Source organism: Quercus robur, chromosome 5 (genome assembly GCF_932294415.1).
Source record: "Quercus robur chromosome 5, dhQueRobu3.1, whole genome shotgun sequence".
In the NCBI taxonomy this organism is placed as follows: Eukaryota; Viridiplantae; Streptophyta; class Magnoliopsida; order Fagales; family Fagaceae; genus Quercus; species Quercus robur.
Window position 1 is genome coordinate 23,971,597 of NC_065538.1, and position 25,275 is coordinate 23,996,871.

At 32.8% G+C, this 25,275-nt stretch overlaps 2 protein-coding genes across 3 annotated transcripts in view; both read right to left on the minus strand.

Annotated features, from left to right (window-relative positions):
• Positions 1–233: 233 nt before the first annotated feature.
• Positions 234–4,235, minus strand: LOC126725568 (palmitoyl-acyl carrier protein thioesterase, chloroplastic-like). The gene is made up of 7 exons (XM_050430364.1): positions 3,877–4,235; positions 3,487–3,668; positions 3,264–3,397; positions 2,192–2,305; positions 1,847–2,015; positions 1,695–1,763; positions 234–694 (listed from the first exon to the last, which is right to left on the minus strand). The coding sequence occupies exons 1-7, from the start codon at positions 4,067–4,069 to the stop codon at positions 431–433; spliced, it is 1,125 nt and encodes a 374-aa protein (XP_050286321.1). The 5' UTR covers positions 4,070–4,235; the 3' UTR covers positions 234–430.
• LOC126725567 (palmitoyl-acyl carrier protein thioesterase, chloroplastic-like) overlaps positions 234–25,275 on the minus strand; it is a 52,079-nt gene continuing 27,037 nt past the window's right edge. For both annotated transcript variants that reach the window (XM_050430362.1, XM_050430363.1), the window contains exon 8: positions 234–369. The gene's annotated coding sequence lies outside the window, so the exon portion shown is untranslated. The remainder of the gene's footprint in view (positions 370–25,275) is intronic.

Here is a 25,275-nt window from a genome sequence, read left to right on the forward strand (position 1 = left end):
AGTAATAATTAGGGTGCGTTTGGGAGTAGTTTATTTAGTTGAAATTGAAAACTTTTTACTGAAAGTGTAGAAGAAAAAAAAGTAATGAGTTAGCTAAATAGTATAATAGAACCATGAATAATACCAAAAAAAAAAAAAAAAACTAAAAACTAAATAAGCTGAAGCAAATAATATATCTATCCCAAATGGGTTCTTAGTTGTATTAATTATGAACTACAAATCTACAATACATATATTGTAAAAAGAAAAGTACTTTTATTAATAATTTATTAGTTTACACGTTCAAATTTATAGTGTACTTTTGTGTTTTTCTTGCTATTTGCACACATATTGCCTTCATTTGAGGGAATATATATATATATATATATATATATATATAACATTATTTAATAAAGCATTACATATATCCCAACTTGTACTTTTATAGGACTTATCCATATACCATATTAATTGATTCCGAACACTTTTTGCTATTTTTGGGCAACCACTTGGTCCTTCCTCTCAAAATCTCAGACCCGTCCTCAGCTCGTAGTAAGTGATCAAACTCTACCCCTCCATCCTCTGTAGTGTGACTGGTGCCATCTTTCTTAAGTTTAGTCAAGGACTGAAGTATGCTATTCCACCCACACTCCTTTCGATATTCCAAAGTCATGACAGAAAGGTTGTGACTCGCCAAGATTGAGCGAGGTGCACTCTGACAGAATGGAACTTTGAGACCATATGAACAAAATAAATGTAGTCTGTAGAAGATTTGAATATGATATGATAGAGCAGTAATGCAATTTCACACTCTTATAATTTTGTTGGAGATTTGCATATATTTCAGCATATTATTTCTAACATATTATCGATCATATATAGAAAGTTTAAAAGAAAGGGCATAATCTAGATTCTAAAATGAAAGTCAAGAAATATCGTAATGATGTACATTGCAAGTTGTGTTTGGTTTGGTGGAAATTGATTTGGAAAAATATTTTCCACATTTATGGGTGTTTGAGGTAACGGAAAATGTTGGTTAACTAAAAATTGTTTTCCTATTGACCATAAAATAAAGACACTTATGACAGAAAATTGTTTATGTTTTCATTTTTTGTAAACCGTTTTTATCCTTATCCAAAACTTATAAACTGAACCTCCACCCACCCCTCCCTGTGCCCACTATTTGCCACCCAACCACCATCACCCACTAACTTCCCTAGTCTCGGTGGCCATCCATCACTATCGATGTTGAACCACTATTGTTGATGGCCACCGGTCACCCCAACTCTAGTTCTCATTATGATTTTTTTATCTAAAATTTTTATTTATTTATTTTATATATGTGTTCGGGAGATGAAAAAGTGTGAGAAAGTAGTAGATTATATGTTTTCCATAAAATTTTAAAAAATGTAACCAAACATTGGAAAATATTTTCTGGAGTATCTTTAGGAACGTAACCAAAACTTGAAAATAATTTCTTTTCCTTGCGATTGAAACTTTTTTTTTTTTTTTGGGGTCAAACTAAACACAACCTGTTTTGGAGATTTGTGTGTGTGTGTGTGTGGTGGCAACTGAGCTTTGAAAGTTTTGAACTAACATGTGTTGTTATATCTACTTAGGTTCTGACCATAGTGAGAAACCCCTAAACATGGAAATAAGATTATTAACAGAATTATGTACGAACAAAAAGACATGATTGATGATTAAGGATCTACCTCAAGAATCCAGCTAATGTATTTCACATGGTTTACGTGATAATTGATATCCAAATCATTCCATAAAGGCTGCATATTTCAAGAACAAATTAGGAGAGTTGTTTAAATTGAAGTCATTATGAATAATTGCTCAACAAATTCTAGACGCTTACCCTTAAACCAGTTCGGATATAATCCGCCGTCTCAAAGTCCAAATGCGGGAGTTTTTTCTTGGCCTTATTAATGATAGGGTCACTTTTAAAAACGAGATGCTTCATTTCTGCACCAACTTCCTTTTCTAAAGATATTTTCCTTGTCTTCGTATTCATCATCATATACAGGCTGCATATAACCAAAATAACTCCAGTGAACGGCGTAATATACTCAAGAATCAATGAATTAGCTTCAAACAAAGATATAGACATATAGCATGCACATTTTTCAATCAAAAATTTGATTTTAAGTAAATGGAATGACAGGAAGAAAATTAACTGATACATGGACAAACAAGTTTCAACCTGGTTGCTCGAATAAGAGTTTCGCCTGTCTTGTAATCACGGACAAGCCAGTCACATTCTTTTCTCTTTCCTGACGCAGAAGCAAACCAATGGTCCACTTGAACTACATCAGCCCTTCAAACATAGTCATCGCATGTCTTAATAGGATATAAATTTAAGACTTGTTAAGTGCAATTATTCCAAAGTGAGCAATTGTTGCAAAAACATATAATGTAATTCCAGTTCAACATCAAGAATCTTTAATATATCTTAGTTTTGAATTCTTGCAACTAAACAATACACCCTACTTGTTGTATGCCGGAAAAGAATTAAATCAGCTAATTAGTTATCTCTGATTTCAATAAATGAAAGAGGATATACTTGCTTTTAACCCTATGGGATACCAGGGATATACAATACAATCCATTGGAGACTACGTCTCAAAACACTCTTTCCCTCTTCCCTCTGATCAGAGAGAGAAAGAGAGATTAGAAGAAGAAGGATAAATGATGGTTTAATATGAAATAATCAAACATCATGAATGTCCCACCCAAAATGAGTCTCTATACCCATTATTTCTATTCATGGGCATGAAGCTCGAAATTTCTGTCTATCATCATGACCATTACATTTCACACGCTGCAATTAAGGAAGGGGGAAGAGATCCTAGAGACCATGGTCAGACCTGAATCCTATATAGCACTAGGCCACATGGCCCACATCCATTCCAAGGTATGAAAGAAAAACCCTAATTACTTGATTACTTTCTTGATATTAGGTTTAGTGAGTTTTGACTAAAGTATCAGAGAAGTTTAGCTCAGCGCCGCACCCATGCGACCCTAATTGAGTGTTTCTATCTTTCATAGGTCTTATGAAACTTAATTTGGATGTGCGACTCATTGGGATCTATAACACCATCAAGGTGAATATAATATTTTTGGATCAACATATATTATTAGGGTGATACTTTGGTTTCATTAGAATTTATATAAAAGTTTAATATAATTAGTGAGAATATATACCAATTAATTTTCAAATTAATAAAATTCTCAACACAATTATGCTGATAATTGAAAAGGCATGTATAGGTTACCATGTAGGCAGACGCTCCACCTCAATTTGCAATCGATAGACCACCCATACAAGGTCCTTTCTATGCATCACTGGTGTACTACCAAAACCACTGGCTTGCAGCCCCAAACTCTTAAGGTGGTTAATTGTTGATTCCTACAAGGACAAGAGCCAGGAAAGTTAAGGGTTTCAATTGGTACAATGACTTAATTTAACTTACCAAATTACGATTCCAGATTTAGAACCTGCAAACGATTCACTAAGGCTTCTATGGAAACTTTGCCATCAGGGTTTGACTCATATGATCTAAGTAAGAATTTTTGCTGGAGTACAAGCCCTCCATGCAGCAACTTTCCACCAAATGTGTCCGTAATTAAATCAAGCTGCCTTGGATTCAAATTCAGTTCTTTTTGCCTTTTCTCAGTATCTGCGCACGGCAATCATATTGACAATATCAAGAAGTGAAACCAATCAGCAGAGGCAGAGCTAAGATTTAGTTCCCAGTGAATTATAATTGTAGTCGAAACCAATCTTTTACACTTACGTGGGAGCCACATAACAAAAGAACATCATAAAACATATATAATACATGTAATGCACAACATGATACAATCAGGACTTTTACTAAATGGTACCATTTTCCTCGGGAGGCTCTTTAGTCTGCATCTTAACTAGCAAAGCACGGTGAGGAGCAAAGTTGAAATTATTTCCATTAGTATTTAGGCTTTTGCTTCTTCCTTTCCAACACATGGTGGGGTTATTCTTTGAAGAGGACAGTGATGGAAGGACCGGCCTGAAGACTGTCGGGGTGACCAAAGCTGTTACCATGGATTGATAATATGACCTCCTATTAGAAAAAGCAGCGAAAAGATAAAGTAAAAATGGTGAAAAAATGGTGAATTTTCTGATGAGTAATTTGAACCAAATCCTAATTAAGTGGAAACCACTCAAATTTATAAGAAAGTATCAAATGAAATCATCACAAATGGTCTCTAGGAAATTCTGAATGAATCTATAATACCTAAGTGGAGTAACTTTATACATTTTCAATATAACGTTAATTTCTTCATTATATAGGGACGCGCCAAGGTTAGAGATTATTTATTTATTAGGAGTAGGTTAGGGATTAGCTTAGTGGGGACAAGGATGCGGAATAGGCTACCCAGCCCTACTATTGTCTCTCTCTCTCTCTCTCTCTCACACACACATATATATATATATATATATATATATGTATGCAGCCTAAAGTTCTTTGACAGATCATGTTCTTATAAAATAATTGGCAGGATTACAATTGAGTATTGGTCCCCTGGATCATCCAATAGAGTAAAAAAAAAAAAAAAAACTTCTCTCTGAATATATGTCAACCCGGTCTCGCATTTGTTTGTGAAGAAAATAAGGCTTTTCTTCTTCGCCAACTAATCTATATAGATATGTATTGCAGTTTTAATTGGTAAATTATATTCTTCTTTTTTTAAAAGTAAATGTGTCTCAATCTCAAATCTTTTTATTGTTGGGTACATGTGTCAAAACTTGGGAGGGGTGGAAATTGCTTACAAGTCACAATCTCAAACCTTTTTAATGCATTGCTTGAGACATTTACTTGTCGGTAGAGAGGCATGAGAGATAACACCGACAACTTGCTCTAATTTTTTTATGATTCTCATCAAACGTTTTCTTAAGCTTTGTATGATACTAGTCTTTTAGGAATATATCCACAGGCTCTACAACGGGGCAACACGTGCGAACCTTCTTCAATTGCACTTGATGTTAGGATTAGTGCCCTTAAATCCTATTGTATGATGCTATGTATGACATTATGTATGATTTAATGTATAACTTAATGTTATGATTAATAAAGTTGTTTTATTATTATCTAAAATAATGGTAACATGAATATTTGGACATTATCATATAGTCCATGAGATACATAGTATGCTATTTATATGAATTAGTCACAGAAGATATAAGACACAAGTTCTTTGTAAATTCAAAATTTTAGTTTATAGTCGGTGATGAAATTGGGCATTTCATCTGCGAAGATTATAACATATCAACTAAAATGATTTGTCTTGATTATAAAAGTGAAGACTTCTAGTTGATATGTTTTAAGAGTTAAGACATATTGAATTGGACTGCTGTGAAATTTATTATTCTCCTAATGACTGTTAAATGAATAATAAATCTTACGACTTCTATTTACATTAATTCTTAATCTTGAGAGAATAATGGACCTGATCATGAAATGTAGGTTGCTTTGATATATCAAGAGTGAAATCTAAAGTTACGATCAAAACTTCAGTATGTTGGGCAGCCACATTTAGTGTTAATGGAACATATATTCTCAAGATGGAATTTATAATCTTTTAATGGAGATATAAAATATTCCCTTGAGATAAGTTTTATGAGTTCAGTTATTCAGAGAGTTAGGCCTAACCACTTTGGTAAGAAATTACTAAATTTATGATGAATAACTTAAAAAGATTAAATCGGGTATTCAAGGATTAAGATGTAGTAATTTACAAAGTGGCAGTCTTCATTCATGACTTTGTAAATGTGTCTCAGTCTTATTTGTTCCCTTTTGGTCCCACTCCAAGTCACATACCAAAACCCAATTGAAAAAGCCCAAAAGGTTAGCCCAATTAGATAATCAGTTATAAGGAGAGAAACATACAGAATTTTTGTAAGAACATGAAATGGTATGTATGTGAGTGTTAGACACTCTTTCATTCTCTCTTGAACATACACATATAACTGATTGAGAGACCACACTTCTTGGGTATCAAGTGGAATTGGAGTGAAGATTAAAAGTGTTTTCAAGTACTTCTAATCTTTAGTTTTGAATTTTACCGACCGCTTCAAGGTACACTTTCTTGTTCTTATATTCTGAAACTTACATAGTACATGTTATCCATTGCGAATGAAGTAGAGCCGTTAATTTTTCGCTGCATATGTTTTCTATGCAATACAAATATGTATTTATATATCCAACACTTATATGCTTTATAATCTTTGTGTGCCGTTCTAGTTTTTTTTTTTTTTTTTTTTTTGCCGGCAACTTGTGGAGTTGGTGGAGGAGAAAGAGAGAGAGAAACGTAAATAAGAGAGAGAGTTAGAAGTCAAACTTTTTTGGGATTAAGAGATAGGTTTAGAAGGTAATAAATGAGGGTAATTAATTAGATTCTAATAAGAATATTTGTAATAATTATAGTTTTTTTTTAACCGTTGAATCTACTTAAATCCAATGGTTTAAAAAAGATGTAACTCTTTAGAGTTACACCACGTGTAACTTGAACTCATTTTTATATATATATATATATATATTATTTAGCAAAGTATGGACTTCATCAAAGTCAAAGTCCAAAAGTTGTCACCTTGTAGGCAGGGCAACCTTAATTAAAGTTTAAAAGCTACTCTACTCTCTATGATCTTGTAGAAACTTTGCTTTAACGTTAGAGTGAATGCCTTTTCTCATGGTATTTAACATATTGGCAGTATGGCGGCTTACAAATTTTTTGTAGGAGTTTCTTAAGAAGGTTAAATTAAACAAAATTTAATTTAAAAAGAACTTGGATATATTGAGTTATTGACACTATAAAGAAAAAAAATGCACATACAGACAAACGTAAATACATGAAATTTTATAATTTTCATCTACGATTTTCATATTTTGAAATCGTTATATAATTAATAGTTCATTATCAGTTTTCATTATCTATTTTTTAATGTGAGTATGTGTTATTATTTTATGTTGTTAAGTTTGTATAACATTTTTATTTTTATGTAATGTTCACTTGTCATTATCTATTTGTCATTGTTTTTATAAAAATATTTTAAACTAAATGAAAAAATTCAAGCCATTGGCATTGTATTAATTGTTGACCCAGACAACCGCACTTATCCACATATAAATAATATACCTAGTATCTACTTAACCAATCAAATGCTTGAATAATCACTAAAATTAGATATTTTTTTCTTAAAATCACTAACTATTATATTTTAACTACTTTATATTTTAACTACTTTATACTTAGTAGTTAGATATTACTTAAAATACTTAGTATCTACTTCATAACAAAAAGTTATTATAACATAATAACAATACACACACATGCAGTAAATCCCCTATTTCCTAATTATTAAATTATATATAGTTAATTATATTTATATCATACAAGCACACAAGGGCATAGCCAAGAATTTTCACTTGGGGGGCCGAATTGTAGTATTGATACACTAACCATAGTTCATATTGAATACAAAGTTATCAACTTTGATATATTATCATATTCTTAAATATTAATAAACATACAAAAATTTTATAGTTCATTATAGAAAAATACAAAAAATCTAATAAAAGAACATTTCGCATCAAAATTATGCCCGATAATCTTTAGATTCTAGTCTCATGTTATCATTTAAACTTCCCAAGATATTGGTGGGAGAGTGATTAAGCTAAACCCTAGCAGATGGACCTTTCACTAGAGAAGTTGTTGTACTCTCTTGCTCAAATGAAGTACTTGTCTCACCTTGTTCTTGTTGGTTTTCTTGAATTGGGGTTATTGGTTTTGACATAGTATCATTCAGAATTAGTAGTTCTTCATCGTTTGGCTTATCAACATACTCCTTAGGAAGAGTTTCTTCAACTTCCATGGATTTTCCTTGAATACTTTGAACCTCTTCAGAATTAGTTTCAGCACATTGTTAATCATTTATCACCACATTTGCAGATTCCATTACAGTTTTGGTTTTAAGATTGTAAACCCTGTAAGTTCTGCTTGATGTAGAATATTCGAGAAAGAACCCTTTATTACTTTTTGCATCAAACTTTTCAAGATTCTCCCAGTCCAAAGGATGTAACAATCACTACCAAAAGCTCTGAAATATTTCACCACCGGTTTCTTTCCTCTCCAGATATGGAGTCTTCTTAGTATTGGGTCGAAAGTACACTCTATTCAAGGTATGGCATGCAGTGTTTTTTGCTTCTCCGCAGAAAAACTTTGGCATACTTTTGTTATTCAATATGACTCTGGCTATTTCTTAAATTACTCTATTCTTTCTTTCCACAACTCCATTCTATTGAGGAGTCGTGGGTGCAGAAAATTCTTACTTTGTTCCATGATCATTGCAAAAGGACCAAAGTTTAGAGGTTTGAAACTTTCTTCCATGATCACTTCTAATCCCAGCAATCAAGGTATTCTTCTCTAATTGCAACTTCTTGCATAGATGAATCATCTTGTCAAGAGCTTCAGATTTATCCTTTAAGAGAACCACCCAAGTGTATCGTGTGAAATCATCCACTACAACAAGAATGTACTTCACTCCGCCTAAGTTTTGAACTTTGGCAGGATCCATGAGATTAATATGCAGCAACTCTAAGGGTCTAGATGTCTAGACTTCACTAATTGATAGATGCTTAGATTTCACTTGTTTACCAATCTGACATGGTCCACAAATACTCTTCTCCATCTTCTTGAACTTTGGTAAACTGAAGGCTGCTTCACACTTGGAGATCTTTTCTATTTGCTTGTGGCTAGCATGTCCTAACCATTGATGCCATAGATCCACTTGATTAATTTTACACTATAACACTTGTGACTTATACTTGGTGTTATATTGTAACAATTATTAGCGGTCCTTATTCCAACACATGCAGTCACCACTATTATCAAGTATCTCACATTCATACTTAGTAAACCACAATTCAGCCCATTATCACAGATCTGACTGATACTCAACAAGTTTGCTTTCAATTCATCCACATACCACACGTCTTCGAACATCGGTAGTCCTAGAATGTCTATTGTCCCAATACCATGGGTGACTGACTTGCTTCCATCTCCAAATGTGATGGTACCAATCTTTCCTTCAAAAAGGGTCTTGAACAATGCTTTATTACCCATCATATGCCTGGAACAACCACTATCCAAATACCAAAGACAAGTATCATGTGCCTTTAAGGCAGTTAAAGCAGTATAACAAACATAATTATTGCAACATGTAGTTATCCTAGATACTCAAGAATACGATTAGCACATTTAAAAAGCCACATAGTCCAAGTGGAAATAGATTCAATTCTCAACCTAATTGAATTCAAACATAATAACAAAGATTCCATGAGAACAGGGGTCAAGAATCAATTCTAGGTATAAAAACCTAAAAATAAGAGCTAACTTGTTCTAATACCACCTGTTAGTTTGTTTAGACCCCTTAAAATAGATTGTTTAACCTAATATATTAGCCAAGTGATTACTTAGATTAATTATTCAAATCTAGGTTAAACAATAATAAATCATATCAAGTAAAGCAGCAGAAAGTAAATAACACAACGATATGATGACCTAGGAAAATTTAGGGAGGATTTGACCTAGTTATCCTCAAGGTAAAACAAATCCACTATAGGAGAATCGAAGTTTTTACAACCAAATTTAACCCTAAATCTATTGCTACTTCTAGTATTAACTTACTGACACGACCACGTGCAAGTTCCGAATCCACGGACTCCTCCTTTTCTTGGACTTACTGCAACACAAGCACCCACGCTTAAGACTTTGAGATCCCACTCAAAGGTTTCAGATCACCTTTAGTTGTTGATCTTTGTAGCAACAACTAGGTTCTACTAATGTTTGATTGTATATCTTACTTCGGTAGACGCTTGTATTGTTAGAAGGTACAACACCTCTCAGATCTCACAATGAGTAACACATGAGTCTTCCAAAGGTTTTCAAAACGTAGCTAGGGTTTCCTTTTTTTATGTAGATTAGTTGGATTGAAACCCTAAACGTTTTCGCAAGCTTAGGCCTTGTTTTAAAATTTTGCAGAATTTGATTTCTACGATTCTCAATCGGTTGAATCTAATTTTCAATTGATTGAGCTTGGCAAATTCTCAACTCTCTTTTCTGCAGTTTGCTTAAACTTGAAGCTTGAAACACACACTTTGAGCAATGCCTAACACATAGACTAAACATGTTTTGTTCTTGGTTTGCCAATATATACAAAATAGAATTCTAAACATTTAATTCTAAATCTCTAGAACCTAACAATATATATATATATATATATATATGAGATGAGTTCAAGTTACACCTGGTGTAACTCTAAAGAATTACACATTTTTTAAACCATTGGATTTAAGTAGATCAAACGGTAAAAAAAAGGCACTCATTAATGCTAATATTCTGAGTAAGATCTCATTTATTAACCCTTATTGATGACATTCCATACTCGTCTCTAAAATCAAAAACTGTTATACGTTCTCTCTGCTCTCTCTTTCTCCTCCATCACTCTTCCACCTCCACTGCCATAGGGAAATAATTCATCATGCCAGGTGTAAATTTTTTGGATCTATTACTTTGAAACATTGTCTAGTTTCCATGAGGTTCACTTGAAATATCCAAAACTATAAACTTGGCGAAAATTCTTAGAGATTAATTGCTGTAGTTCATAAACTCTGTAGGTGAGATCTCAAATATAGCCTAATCCAGAGGATTTGAAAATAATATGAATGAAAGGAAATTTATCATGTGTTGTCTTATGGGTTGTGTGAGAAAATTATCACTATACCAAGTTATTGACTCTTACAATGTTAATTACGTTGTTATGCAATTTCGTCTAAGATTTGTAACTCTTGATTTTTTTTTCTTGTCACAAAGGAAAGTGGGATTTTGTTCATTCATGACGCCATATGCAGGGACAACATTTCCCTGCAAAATGAAGTGTAAGCCAAAAATCCAAAAATCCATGGTTTGCAACTGTAAGGGCAATGGAGGAGAGAGAGAGAACAGAGAGAACGTATACCTGTTTTTGATTTTAGAGATAAGTATGGAATGTCATAAATACGAAATAATAAATGAGATCCTAATAAGAATATCAGTATTAATAAGTATCTTTTTTGACCGTTGAATTTACTTAAATCCAATGGTTCGAAAAAGGTGTAACTTGAACCCATCTCTCTCTCTCTCTCTCTCTCTCTCTCTATATATATATATATAATGGGAAACCATTACATAATTTAGATATGTATGGTTTTAAAAAAAGTGCAAACTAATACAATGTATAATTTGAATCACTTCTTAAAAAAAAAAGTATAATTGTGATTATTTTGAATTGTAGCGGTACATATATATGCATGGGGCTATACACAAGTTACAATAACTTTCAAAACTATTAATAAGTAAAATTAAGATATATTAATTCTAACAATGGGTTATGGCAAGCCATTAATGAAATGCTGATTTTTTAAACTTAAAATAATATTCAAAATAATTACCATATCAAAATATTCAATGTTTCTAACAGATGTCTTATAAAATGGTTTCATATGATAATTTTTTCTCCTGTAGAAAAGAGATGAACGTGCACTTGAGCCAAAGAGCTTGGTGGTTGGTTTTATGTATTTTTACTTACAACACAAACCTTGAAGATCATAATGATCATATCATACTATTGCATCATAATTATGAAATATATATTTGATTTTAATAATGATGGTCAAATCAAAGATCAAAATTTGTAAAATTCTTCTCAATAAAAGGTTGTAGACAGTTTTCCTACTAATCATATAAAGGTGGAATAAGATTTTTTTTTGTTGATCTTAAGTTCAAATATCATCCTGTAAAACTACTGAGAAGAAATGTACCACCATGTTTTGAAGTAGAACTCATGCTTAGATTGGGCACATAGGAATTAGAACCCTTTGAACTATGCATTTTCCCAAATTTACTTGTGAAATTAAGAGGACTAAATACATTTGAGCCTTTAATTTTAGAAAAGTTTGGTTTTCACTAAAGTCAAAAGGCTACAAGTACAGGGCTAAATTGTGACCCTATAGGAAGGGCGGCCTTGTTTAAATTTTGTACTATACAGTTGCCGCCCTAATCTCTCTATGACCATGTGCTTAAATACTAGGAGGGGGAAGGTACGCCTTTTTTTTCAAAGTAATGGATGTGAAGAGAGGTCATTCAATTAGCAGAGCATTCTCATTCGGTGTTTTAAATAGGAGCTTTTACTATTATACATGTTATCTATATATATAATAATAGGTAAAACTAAGAGAAATTCAAATTAAAATTCTAAATTAGAGTTTCAATTTTGCACTAGGTGTTCTAAATTAATTATTCTTTTCTTAATTTTAGAATCAAATGTGAGACCACATCATAAATATTCATCCAAATGAATTATTAATTACAAAAACCAAAGAGTTTAGAATAAATGAATCATAAAAAAAAAAAATTCTTCACAATAATTAAAAAAAATGGACAATTTATATTTTATACTTAATAATATCCTCACAAATTTTTTTAAAGAGTTAACAAAATATAAAAATGACTATCAATAGTATTTAAATTATATATATAGGAATTATATTATGCATCTTATTGTATATCTTTAAATGTATTCATGCATATGCATAGAGTTACAAGCTAGTTGTAGATAAAAAGAAAAGAATAAACTTTACTCAGAAAAAATCTAATTAGATTTCAATTAAATTTTCAATTTTGCGTCATGTGTTCTATTTAATTTTTAATTTTGTGCCAAGTGAATTATTACGTGTAAAAATCTAAGAGTTCATATCCATTTAAATTCTAAATTGGATTTCAATTGTCCAATTTTCTGCTATGTGTGACGTGTCCATTTTTTTATTTTAAATTTTTGTGGCAAGTGAATTATTGTGTGAAAAAATCGAAAAGTCTAAATCCAATTAAATTTTAAATCATATATATATATATAATGAAAAACCATTACATAATTTAGAAATGTATGGTTCAAAAAAAGTGTATGTCAATAAAAAGTATAATTTGAATCACTTCTTCAATAAAATGTATAATTGTGATTGTTTTTAATGAAAGTCGTACATATGCACGAGGCTACACAATAGTTACAATAACTTTCATTACTTTTAATAAGTAAAATTAAGATATATTAATTCTAACAAGGGATTAAGGCAAGCCATTAATGAAATGCTGATTTTTTCAACTTTAAATAATATTCAAAATAATGACCATATCAAAATATTCAATGTTTCTAACAGATATCTTATAAAATGGTTTCATAAGATTTTTTTTCTCTTGCGGAAAAGAGATGAACGTGCCACTTGAGCCAAAGATCTTGGTGGTTGGTTTTATGAATTTTTACTTACAACACAAACCTTGAAGATCATAATGGTCATATCATACTACTGCATCATAATTACGAAATATATATTTGATTTTCATAATGATAGTCAAATCAAAGATCAAAATCTGTAAAATTCTTCTTAATAAAAGTTTGTAGACTCGGCAAAATTTGGTATTTAGACTATTTTTAGAAATTTTTTTTGTGAATAGCATGCGCGTCAAACTATTTAGTTAGTTGGACTGATTTTGGAAGTTGAGTTTGCCAAACTCGACTTTGGGCTGGAAAGCAAACACTATAGTAGCGTTTTTTTAGTGCCTATGGCAGCGTTTATAGAGAACGCCACTATAGTTTAAATTTTGAGCTGGAACTCGAGTTTGACAAACTCGAGTTCCAAAATCAGTCCATCTAACTAAATAGTTTGACGCGCATGCTATTCACAAAAAAAATTTCTAAAAACAGTCTAAATGCCAAATTTTGCCAGACTTTTTCCCTACTAATCATATAAGGTTGGAATAAGATTTTTTTGTTGATCTTAACTTCAAATATCACCTGTAAAACTACCGAGAAGAAATGTACCCGCATGTTTCGGAGTAGAACTCATGCTTAGATTGGACACTTAGGAATTAGAACCCTCTGAACTATGCATTTTCCCTAAATTACTTGTGAAATTAAGAGGACTAAATACATTTAAGCCTTTAATTTTAGAAAAGTTTGGTTTTCACTAAAGTCAAAAGGCTAGAAGTACAGGGCTAAATTGTGACCTCGTAGGAAGGGCGGCCTTGTATAAATTTTGTACTATATATTTGCCGCCCTAATCTCTCTATGACCATGTGCATAAATGCTAGGAGGGGGAGGGTATGCCGTTTTTTTTCAAAGTTTTTATTTATTTTTTATTTTATATATATGTATATATATACCATAAAGGGGGAAGGGGACGCACTGCTGAAGAGGATGAGACGGAAGCACAGTAATATAGTAGTGAAAATAATGTAAGTAACTTGAAAGTAAATAGCGTATCTTAAAAGTAAATAGCTTGAATGTAAATAACTTGAATGTAAGAACAATAATAAGGTGGTAGAACCAGCCAAGCAGTATATATCAAAATAATTCAAAGTAAATAAGAACAATAGTTTAAAATAAATGAAAGCAATTTAGAACCGTCCGGTATGGCGGTAATCCGTCCAAGGTGGCGGTAACAACAAGTAAAATAATGAACATAGAACTGAAAATACTTCTTATTGAAAGTAGGATAAACACTTACTGTAGTAGTAGTGAATACAAGATCTCAACAGTTATAGGTTAACAGTTACAAAACTTGAACTAGTCCTAGTTACAAGGTTTGTAAGATTACAAGGCTTGTAGTGAACAAAGGTGAACAGGGTAGTAGTAGTAGTAGAAGCAAGGTGGGTTCTCTCTCTAAGAAGGCTAGTTCTAAGGGAAGAGAAATCAGAACTCAAACTTGACTTCCAAAGCCAAACTTGACTTGAGAAGCCCCTCAAACATGAGGGACAACCCCCCTTAAATAGGCAAAATTCGGAGTGAACAGTGTCATGAACAGTAACGGATGAACAGTGACAGATGAATAGTGACAGATGAATAGTGACAGGTGAATAGTAAAATAGAATTTTTCTTCTCTTTTTGACCTAGGATTGTGGGGAATCTTCAAGATTGCATGAATCCACCGTAGAGCTCAGCAATAGACTTATAAGTTTAGGGACAAGTCTTCATTATTGGTGTCCTTTAGTGACAAAAGAAACCAATAGGAAAGAAACCAATAAAAAGGACTAGCATGCCTTTCAAATGTCTTCACGTGAACACTGGTCTTTGGGAACCTTTGAAAGCATCATATTGGTGTAAAACAAGCTTCCAACAGTAGCAAATATTGAAGCATTGGCCATTGTGCAGGCCAGACAAATACAGGAATCAAAATCTTCCACAAAATCCGGAGTATCTTGAAACAGTTCTAGATTTTCATATCCGTCATGGACAATGAAATATTTTGTCTTTTGTGCAAGCCAAACAAATAAAGTAGCACCAGTCTTGTAATAGTAGTAACCTTAGGAATAAACTCATTAATCAGTGGAAGTAGCATCTAATGGGTAGTCATCGTAGAGTTCCCATGGAGGATCATCATTACATTCATGCTCACGATAGAGAACATATTGGTTACAAAATCCACAGTATAGAAGTGGCTCAAACTCTGGAGTTTTTCTTGGAGTGAGAAAACTTCTTGGATTACAGTGATCTGCTATCCGCAAATGAGGAATGGCATTAGCATAAGGTTTCGGACCAAAAACAGAAATTATGCCTGAATTCCCCATAAAGTGATAATTCTTCCATAAATTCTGAGCAACCTCATGAATTTGATTGTTAAAATAATTACTCCAGCAGTCTGCGAGAGCCCAAGGATTTTTGAAGGATAAATAAGAGTCTCCTTCATACCATTGCCCTTGATGCGTGTATCCATTAATGAGAATGAGATGTTTTGAGGGCTGGACATTCATCCAGTTATCTCTTTCCCATTGAGGCAAAGTGCTCCAGCATCTGATCGAAACAAAAGGACTTTCAAATTTTTTTTAATAGCAGTCTAAATGATTTGTGGGAGTTGGCTGGTTTGGTCATGGCTTGTTAGTCTTATGAGCCTAATAAAGCATACTCAAACATTTGGGAGAGCCAATCAAGACTCCTCTTATCATCATCTGAACCATCATCATAATTGACTAGAAGGTCGGGAAACAGGTGTTTCTTTTCGTACACTCTGAAACTACTCCCAAAGTGTTCTTTCCAATCAACTTGTTGAAGAATGTCACTAAAATCATCTGAATTAGCAGGATCAGGAATAGCAGTTGTAACAAGTATCTTGAAATGTTCGAACCATAAGTCAGAAGACTTAAACATAGCCTTGCTTTCCAGAATATGAGATTGTATGTCTGTTGGCAAGTTGGCAATAGCACTTTTCAACAAAGATTGGGTCTTAAGACTCATTCTTGCGTAATCAGTGCCCATAATAGTCTTTTTATCCATTGAATGGATGTCCTCTTTGCCAAAGAGTTGACTAGTATTGGGTTCATCTTTGATATTTGGGTGGCTAACAGGATGGCTTTCAAAAGCCTCATTTTTTGAAACAATGTCATTTTTTGAAGCAAAGTTATTTTCTAAAGCAAGATCATTTTCTGAAACAGGGTTAACTTGGTGGCTCACATAAGCTTCATTTTGAGCAATAAGGTTAACAAGATGGATTTCAAGGTTTCTGAGAATTTTTTGGAAAAGATCATGGTGGTTTCCAATAAAAGCAAATTGAAGGCTATCAAGGATGAGTTTAATAGAATTTGGTAATTCTGAACAGGTTCCATTGTGGAATTGTAAATTTCTTGACAAAATTTCTTGTAAAGCAATTAACATATCACCATTAGAGTATGTCACCTCTGCCGGGACATCTCCTTGAAGGGATGTTGATCCACTGGGTTTTACCCCAGAAGATGCGCCTTCATGCATTTTAAAAGGTTGTCCCGCTAGGAACCCTTTGTTTTGAGAATAGTCCTGTGCAGGAGCTTTTCCCTTGTTTTTCTTTTCCATAATAATCCACTTACTAGTGGTATGAATGGGAATATTATTATTATCCCACTTATTAGTGGTATTTATCCACGCATCATTTTCCGATTCCAGCAAAGAATCATTGATAATGTTAGGATAATGGATAATATTCAACATTTTGGTATTATGAAAATTACCTTTAAAATCATCAGTGAAATATTGGCAAGAATTCACTAGTTCTTGAACAAGTTCATTCATGGGAGAATTTTTCTTATAAGACAGATTATCAATATCAATTTCAAACTTTGAAGCAAATTTGAATTTTACTTTCTGTCCAAATGGATTAGTAGTAATTCCATCATGTTCAACAAGAAAGGGATACAAAGCATTAATAAATGGCAGACCAAGAATCACTTTATCAGTCATATTTTTGACAAGAACAGAAGGAATCTTGAAACAAACATTATCGTGGCACACATGAGCATTATTCAATTCATAATTAATTTTCATTTGGGAACCATTAGCAGAAACCAATCTTTCAGTAGATTTCTCGAAATATTTTGAAGGAATTAATCCTTCTTGGATACAGTTCATGTCTGCACCAGAATCAATCATAGCATTAACAGTGAAATGATAATCAGGAGAAACAACAATTTTAACTTTTGTAAACCATTTTGGAGGAAGTAATTTATTAACAAAAGCAAGTTGGGGATCAGTGAAAGTATCAGGAGTACCTTTATCAGAAAGAAGAGCCTGTTGACTGGATTCATCTCCATCACTGTGCTCATTTTGTTCATTATTGGATTTATTAAGATCTTTATCAAGTTTTAACATTGTCAATTCTTGTCTGAGATTATTGTTATCACTTTTCATACTTTTAAATTCATGTTTTAATTCATTTATCTCTTGTTTAACAATATGAATTTCATTTTGGAGATCATTAACAGTTAATTCTTTAGATTTCTTTTTATTAAATCTTTCCAAAGTTTCTTCAAAACTTATGGTTGATTTTGGTTTTTTACCAATTTCATCTCTTATCAAGTTTTTCTTAAACCTATCCAAATATTCTTTCTAGAGTTCAGGGTTTTGAATTTGATTTATTAGTTGAATTATTAATTTTTCATCTTCTTCACTCTTGGTGAGAGCATTAATAACATTGCAACAGGAATCTCTACAACCAATTTTAATATTAGGAGAATCAGAAGAATCATCAGCAGATTGATAGCAAGAATCAGATGAAGAAGAAAAATCATCTTCCAAAGAATTAGATGAGTTGTTTGATTCAAGGATTCTGAATAATTCTTCTTGCACATTATCATCAATGTTTAACATGTTGAACTTGTTTTTCAATTTACCAGGTTTTTCTTTACAGTCTTTACTAAAGTGTCCAGGTTTACCACAGTTAAAGCATTTACCTTTACCCGATCTTTGTTTAGCATGTTTTTTAGAAACATTTTTCTTCTTAGCATAGAAATCATTAGGTTTAACAAAGTTATTTATGTATTTTTTATATTTTTTATGGCTTTTATCATGTTTTTTACTTTTTTGCCTAGAAGGAGCAATAGGAGGCAAACCATATTGTTCACAGAAATTTCCCATTTCATAATTAGCTTTTCTTTTATTCTTTAATTGGTGTTTTAACAATTTTTCATCATTACACATATTGTTACCAAGTTTTTTAAAAGTACTAAAAATATTACCATAGGTTAAATTATCATAATCAATAGAATCATTTTTACCCATTAATTCTTGTTTTACCTTATGAGCAAAGATAGGAGGTAGACCGTCAATAAACTTTTCTTTCCAATAAGGCTTATGGCAATCTTTCTGGAGCATCACTCTGGAAGTAAAAACATCTTGATACCATCTGTAATCAGACATAGTGGGACAACTCAAATTATTCAAATAATCAGAAACACGAGATGAAATATTAGATGGAGTACCAACAAAATGTTTGAGAATAGTATAAATCAAGGTATTAACACCATCAGGAATACCACGACCAATACTTTCATCAAAAATAGGCAAACCTTCATCATTCTTTTTAACAGCATGTTTAATAGACTCTTTGGATTCTTCAGTGATGTATGAATCCCACCATCCACGAAGAGTACCAGAAAAACCAGTAGCAAGTAAATTAACAATTTCAGGTTGATCAAGATCATGGTTGTTTTGATAAGCAATACCAACCATAGACATGTGACTCATTTTATTAATAATTTCTTGTTCAAACAAACCATCAATATTCCATTCATCAAGCTTATCAGCAGAAACAGAAAACTGTGTTTGAAAAGATCTCTCTTCAAACTGCATATCAGGAGGAGTAGGTTTTGAATACCAGTTTTTAGTGAATGACATGGGTTTGGAGTTTCCAACAAATCTTTTAATTTTAGGGAAATCATCATCAAAGATTCTTTTTGCAGAAACAGAAGAAACAGTATCAAAATCTGTATTTTCTTCATAAACAATTTCTTTTTTGAAAATAGTTCGAGCAGTTGGAGTACTTGTAGAAGTACCCTTAGTTTTAACCTTCAAGTTAGAAAGCATTTTGTCAACAATTTCAAGAGTCTTGGACTGAGAAGTTTTAAACATAACTTTTTCTCTTTGACTGGGTAAATCAATCAAAGGTTTCTCAGTTTTAACAGGAACAGATTTTTCAAAAGTAGAAACAGATTTTTCAACAATTTTTTCTTCAATACGGTCAAGCTGTTGACCAATAATATGCAAAGATTGATTAGTGAAATTGTTTTGTTCAATAAGGCTAACAATGGGAGTTTGATCATTAGCAATTTTGAAAGGAGAGGCCTTCACTTCCTCTTTTGTCACTTCATCTTTCTTAGTAGTTATCAAAATTGAATCAAGAGGAGGATGACTAGACCTAATAATGGTTTTATCAATCTTAACAAAATTTGATTTCTTTATCACATTTAAATGTTGTTTTAAAACCTCATCTTTTGAAACATAACGGTTTTCAAGAAAATCAAAAAACAAAATATGTTTTTTCAATTGATTCATCATTTCCAACCATTTTCTTTTAACACGGTCTTTTTCAGATTGAGCAAAATTATTTTGGAAATATTTTCTCTTGGTTCTGTTTGTTGCAAGCATAAACTCATTGTACAAAGAATCCCAATCAATTTCAAAATCATCATTTAATACAGTCTAAACTCTTAATTGATTTTGGTAAACAGGAGGATTTTCAATAGAAGAATCAAAATCAGATGGAGTAACAGAAACAGTGTCTTCCTCATCTTCATTAGCAGTTTTACTAAATGGAGTAGAAGTTTCAGGTTTAGTAGAATAGTAAACAGAGCTAATTTGAGATTTATCACTTGAAATACCTTTTAGCTTTAAATCAGAGGATGTTTCCAAATTCTTTTTCCAAAATTCATTGATCTCTCGATCACTTTTTGAAATACTTTCAGATCCAGCAAAGGAATGTCTTCCTTGGTTGATCCTCAAAGGTGGATTGTTTTGAAAAATTATTTTAATAGTACCATCAAGATATTGTTGAATATGAGTAAGATCAAGTTCATCAAAAATGGGTTTAGCAGGAGGGGTTTCTTGTTCTAACAACCAATCATTAGGAAGTTTAACATCTTGCCATTGAATCATTTTTGGAACTTGAATTTTAGCATCAGGAGTTGAACATTGAATTAACATGGTTCTACCCGAAGGTTCTCTAGGAATCATAGCACAAGGATTCATTTGCGTACCCATTAGTTTATAATAAATGCGGTAGATCAAAGCAAAAGGCTTACTACCTTCTTCCATGTGATAACCAGATGAAGCAATATTCAATGTCAATGCTTTAACAATATTAGGATCATCCAAAGCAAGAGTAAGATCAAGATAACAGTTAAAATAAACAGGATCATCATACATAGAAGCAGTGATCATACCAAGAATGCTATCTTTAAAAATCTTAAATCTAGCATCTCTTAAACACATGAGAACAGAAGCATTAATACCCTTTCGGGTAAGTGGTTTAATAGCAACTTGAACCATACCAATATGCAAATAATTGAATTTTTTAGCAGCAAGGAAGTCATTACTATTCTTTTTAGTAAACAAACAGCATTTTTCATGAATTCTCGAAATAGAGAAAATTTTTTCAACAGTTCTAGCTTTGTAAGAAGAATGAAAAGCACTTTCAACAAAACTAGTTTTATAAATAGTTTTAGTATCAACTTTAGGAATAGTCCATTTACGAAAATCAGGGATCAACTCATTATCATCAATAGTGTGATCTTCTTCATTTACAATATCAGGAGGACAACTAGTCCTGGAGCTGATAGAGGAGTTGGATCTCCACAACTTATCCATATTATCCTAGGTTGAACACTCAGTTATCATGTTTTTCTCACAACCGTTGCATTTCGTAACACATACCCTAACCAACCTTATACCTCTCATGCCCTACACGCCCTCTCTTGGCTTAAATGGGCCTTACAGCTAGGTTCTAGGACTTCACTTTATGATTAGGGTGGCGCCAATGACGGCAAGAAGGGAACACAACAACGGAATATCAAGCGTTCGGGTAGACACAGACAAGAGACAAAGAACACAACCACACTGCCACCGGCCAGAAAAGAGTGGCTCTAATACCATAAAGGGGGAAGGGGACGCACTGCTGAAGAGGATGAGACGGAAGCACAGTAATATTGTAGTGAAAATAATGTAAGATAAAGGGGGAAGGGGATGCACTGCTGAAGACAAGGAGACGGAAGCATAGTAATATTGTAGTGAAAATAATGTAAGTAACTTGAAAGTAAATAGCTTGAATGTAAATAACTTGAATATAAGAACAATAATAAGGCGGTAGAACCAGCCAAGCAGTATATATCAAAATAATTCAAAGTAAATAAAAACAATAGTTCAAAATAAATGAAAGCAATTTAGAACCGTCCGGTATGGCGGTAATCCGTCCAAGGTGGCGGTAGCAACAAGTAAAGTAATGAACATAGAACTGAAAATACTTCTTATTGAAAGTGGGATAAACACTTACAGTAGTAGTAGTGAATACAAGATCTCAACAGTTACAGGTTAACAGTTACAAAACTTGAACTAGTCCTAGTTACAAGGTTTGTAGGATTACAAGGCTTGTAGTGAACAAAGGTGAACAAGGTAGTAGTAGTAGTAGAAGCAAGGTGGGTTCTCTCTCTAAGAAGGCTAGTTCTAAGGGAAGAGAAATCAGAACTCAAACTTGACTTCCAAAGCCAAACTTGACTTGAGAAGACCCAAGGGACATCCCCCCTTAAATAGGCAAAGTTTTTAGTAAACAGTACTCGTGAACAGTAAAAGTTAACAGTAAAAGATAAATTGTTGAAAGCAATCTTGGTGTGACTAAAAGTCACGGGAAACACGGAGAATCAACTTTTCAGAACATTATCATCAGGAGTGGAAATTAACAGTGAAAGTTCACTAGTAAACAGTGTAGCATTTGGCCTTTATGCAAGTTAGACAAATAAGCTCAATCTTCTTGCAGATCTGGAGTGTTATCTTCATCATGTCCAAACAGCTCCTGGTCATATAGGAAATAGGGGTTGTGAGCAACAGATTCTTCTGAGGAGGCTTTGGATTCTTCTTGATTAGCAACAGCTTCTTCTGCCCATTTGAGTAAAGCTAGAAGAGCATCAGGATTCTTTCTCAAATTGTCAATAGAGGAGCTTTTAGTCTGAACATTTTTGCCGGAAGAAGAAGAGGGAGCATCAGCAGGATCAGGGGTTTGAACAATGGGCAAAGCAGCAGCAGATGAAGATTCTCTGGAAATAGAGGCAACAACGGTAATAATACGTTAAGTGTGAGGGAATTTGCCCCACCATTTTACATACCAATGTCTAGAGAGAACATCACCATCTTTCTCATATTGCCATTTCAATATCCAAGGTATCTTATATTTTTTAACAAAATGAAGCAAAGCAGGAAATTTGGCTCCATAAGCATCACGCCTATAACATTTCTTGAAACAATCGAAAGCATCAAGTAATGGTGCAGGAAATAATTCAGTAATAGGACCAAATTGGGCCCACCAGTGGTTGAACCAAAGGGGCAAATCACCAGTGAAATTTTTGTCAAAGTTAACAAACCAGGAATGAGACATGTTTTCATTCTGGTGCAGCATGAATCTTGACCAAGCCATGATATAATCATAATATGAATAGGGAATGGGGGAACTTGGCATTGTCCTGGTAGATGTAAAAGAAGAGCCCCAATTTTCTTCATAAATAAAATTGACCAAGTAAACACTGTGGTAAATAATTTTGGAAGTGTCTTTATGATCAGAAATGGTGTTAATAATAATAGATCTTTCATGGCGCAGAAGATCAGAATAATAATTTAAATTCTTTTCCCTATGCTCCGGAATCCAATGAAACTTCGGAGGGAAATAACTCTTAGCAAGTCTGAGAGGATCAGAAATAGAGGCTTTGTTGGGTTCAACATAATACAGGTGTTGGAAATATTGTTTTTTGATGTACTGAGGGGAATTTTTTGGAAAAACAGTTTTAATGGGCTGGTTAACAGGGGTTAAGGCATAAGGATCATAAGATGAAGCAAGAACAGTGGAGTAATTAATCCTAGGGATGGTTCCTAGGGTGGTGAAACGGTTGGTTATGTCAAGGGGAGAATCAAGTTCTTTTTTAACAATTTGTTTAGAAGTTTCAGCAGGAGGATTATCTTTTGGTCTTCTACTTGCCATTGTGACACTGTAGAAATTCACGGGTAAGGAAATTAGGGATAGAATTTTGAGATCCTTTAATATATTCAATATCAAAATAAAAAACGCTTAAAATAGCTTGCCATCTAGCGAAAATATGTTTTGAAGCAATATTTTCAACATCTTTTTCAATAACATATTTAGCACTTTTGCAATCAATACGTAACAAAAATTTTTGGTTTAACAAATCACTTTGAAATTTTGAAATACATAGTACTATAGATAAAATTTCCTTTTTAATAGTACTATAATTTAACTGTGCATTATTCCAAATACCAGAATAGAAACGAACAATTTGTTCAGATGACTCAGGAGAAACTCTTTGTTTTAGAATACCACCATAACCAACATCAGAGGCATCGGTCTCAACAATTTTGAAAGCACCAACAGTAGGAATACCAAGACAAGGCAATGTCTTAACATGAGTTTTGATTTGTTTAACAATAGAAGTATGAACATCAGACCAAGGAGGAGGATTACTTTTTAACTGATCAAACAGAGGTTTGCATTGTTTCCTCATATCTTTGTAAAAATCTGCAACATAGTTTAATGACCCAAGAAATCTTTGGAGCTGTGTTTTGTCAATGATAACATCAGGAAACTTATTGGCAAACTGGATGGCTCTATTTTTAGGACGAATCTGTCCTTCAGAGATATCATAGCTAAGAAAACGAACTTTGGTTTGGAATAGTTTAACCTTCTTGGCTGAGACAACAAGACCATTTCTTTTGATAGTATCTAGAAAAAACGAATTCAAATGTTTCCAGTGTTCGTCAATAGAGCTAGAGTAAACAAGAACATCATCAATATAAACAATGGTGAAATGACTGAAGGAGTTAAAAATATCATTCATGATATTTTGAAACTTGCTTGGGGCATTTTTAAGGCCAAATGGCATGATATTCCACTCATAATGTCCAAAAGGAGTGGTGAAAGCAATTTTGTACCTATCATTCTCACTAATCTGAATTTGCCAAAACCCAGATTTCATATCAAACTTAGAGAACACAACAGCTTCATTCAGCCTATGGACAAGGTCATTCTTGTTGGGAATAGGATACCGAATCCATTCTAAAACCTTATTCAAGGGTTTGTAGTTAATGACTAATCTTGGGGTTCCTCTTTCAATCTCAGCATTTTTTTGGACATAAAAGGCTGAACAAGACCAAGGAGACTTGCTATTCCTAATCAATTTTTTCTGCAACAAATCATGGATTTCTTTTTTGCAAAATTCAATAGTTTCAACATTCATTTGGATAGGACGAGCTTTAGTGGGAATATTTTTCTCATCAAAATCTTTGACATATGGCAAATCAACAATATGTTTCTTCCTATGCCAGAAAGTATTAGGAACATCAGAGCAAACATCATTAATCAACATTTTCTGAAAATTATCAATTTTGGATTGTAACAATTTATCAGAAATTTGTTCAGCAATTTTCTTGTATCTAACTTCTTGCTGAAGAAATTTAAGATGTTTAATTTTAGCATGAATCATGTTTGAAGCAGTATTAGTATCAATATCAATCTTCGAAGCAAATTTGAACTTTAATTTTTGTCCAAAAGGATTAGTATTAATTCCATCATGTTCAACAAGAAAAAGATATAAAGCATTTATAAAAGGCAAACCAAGAATCACTTTATCAGTCATATTTTTAACAAG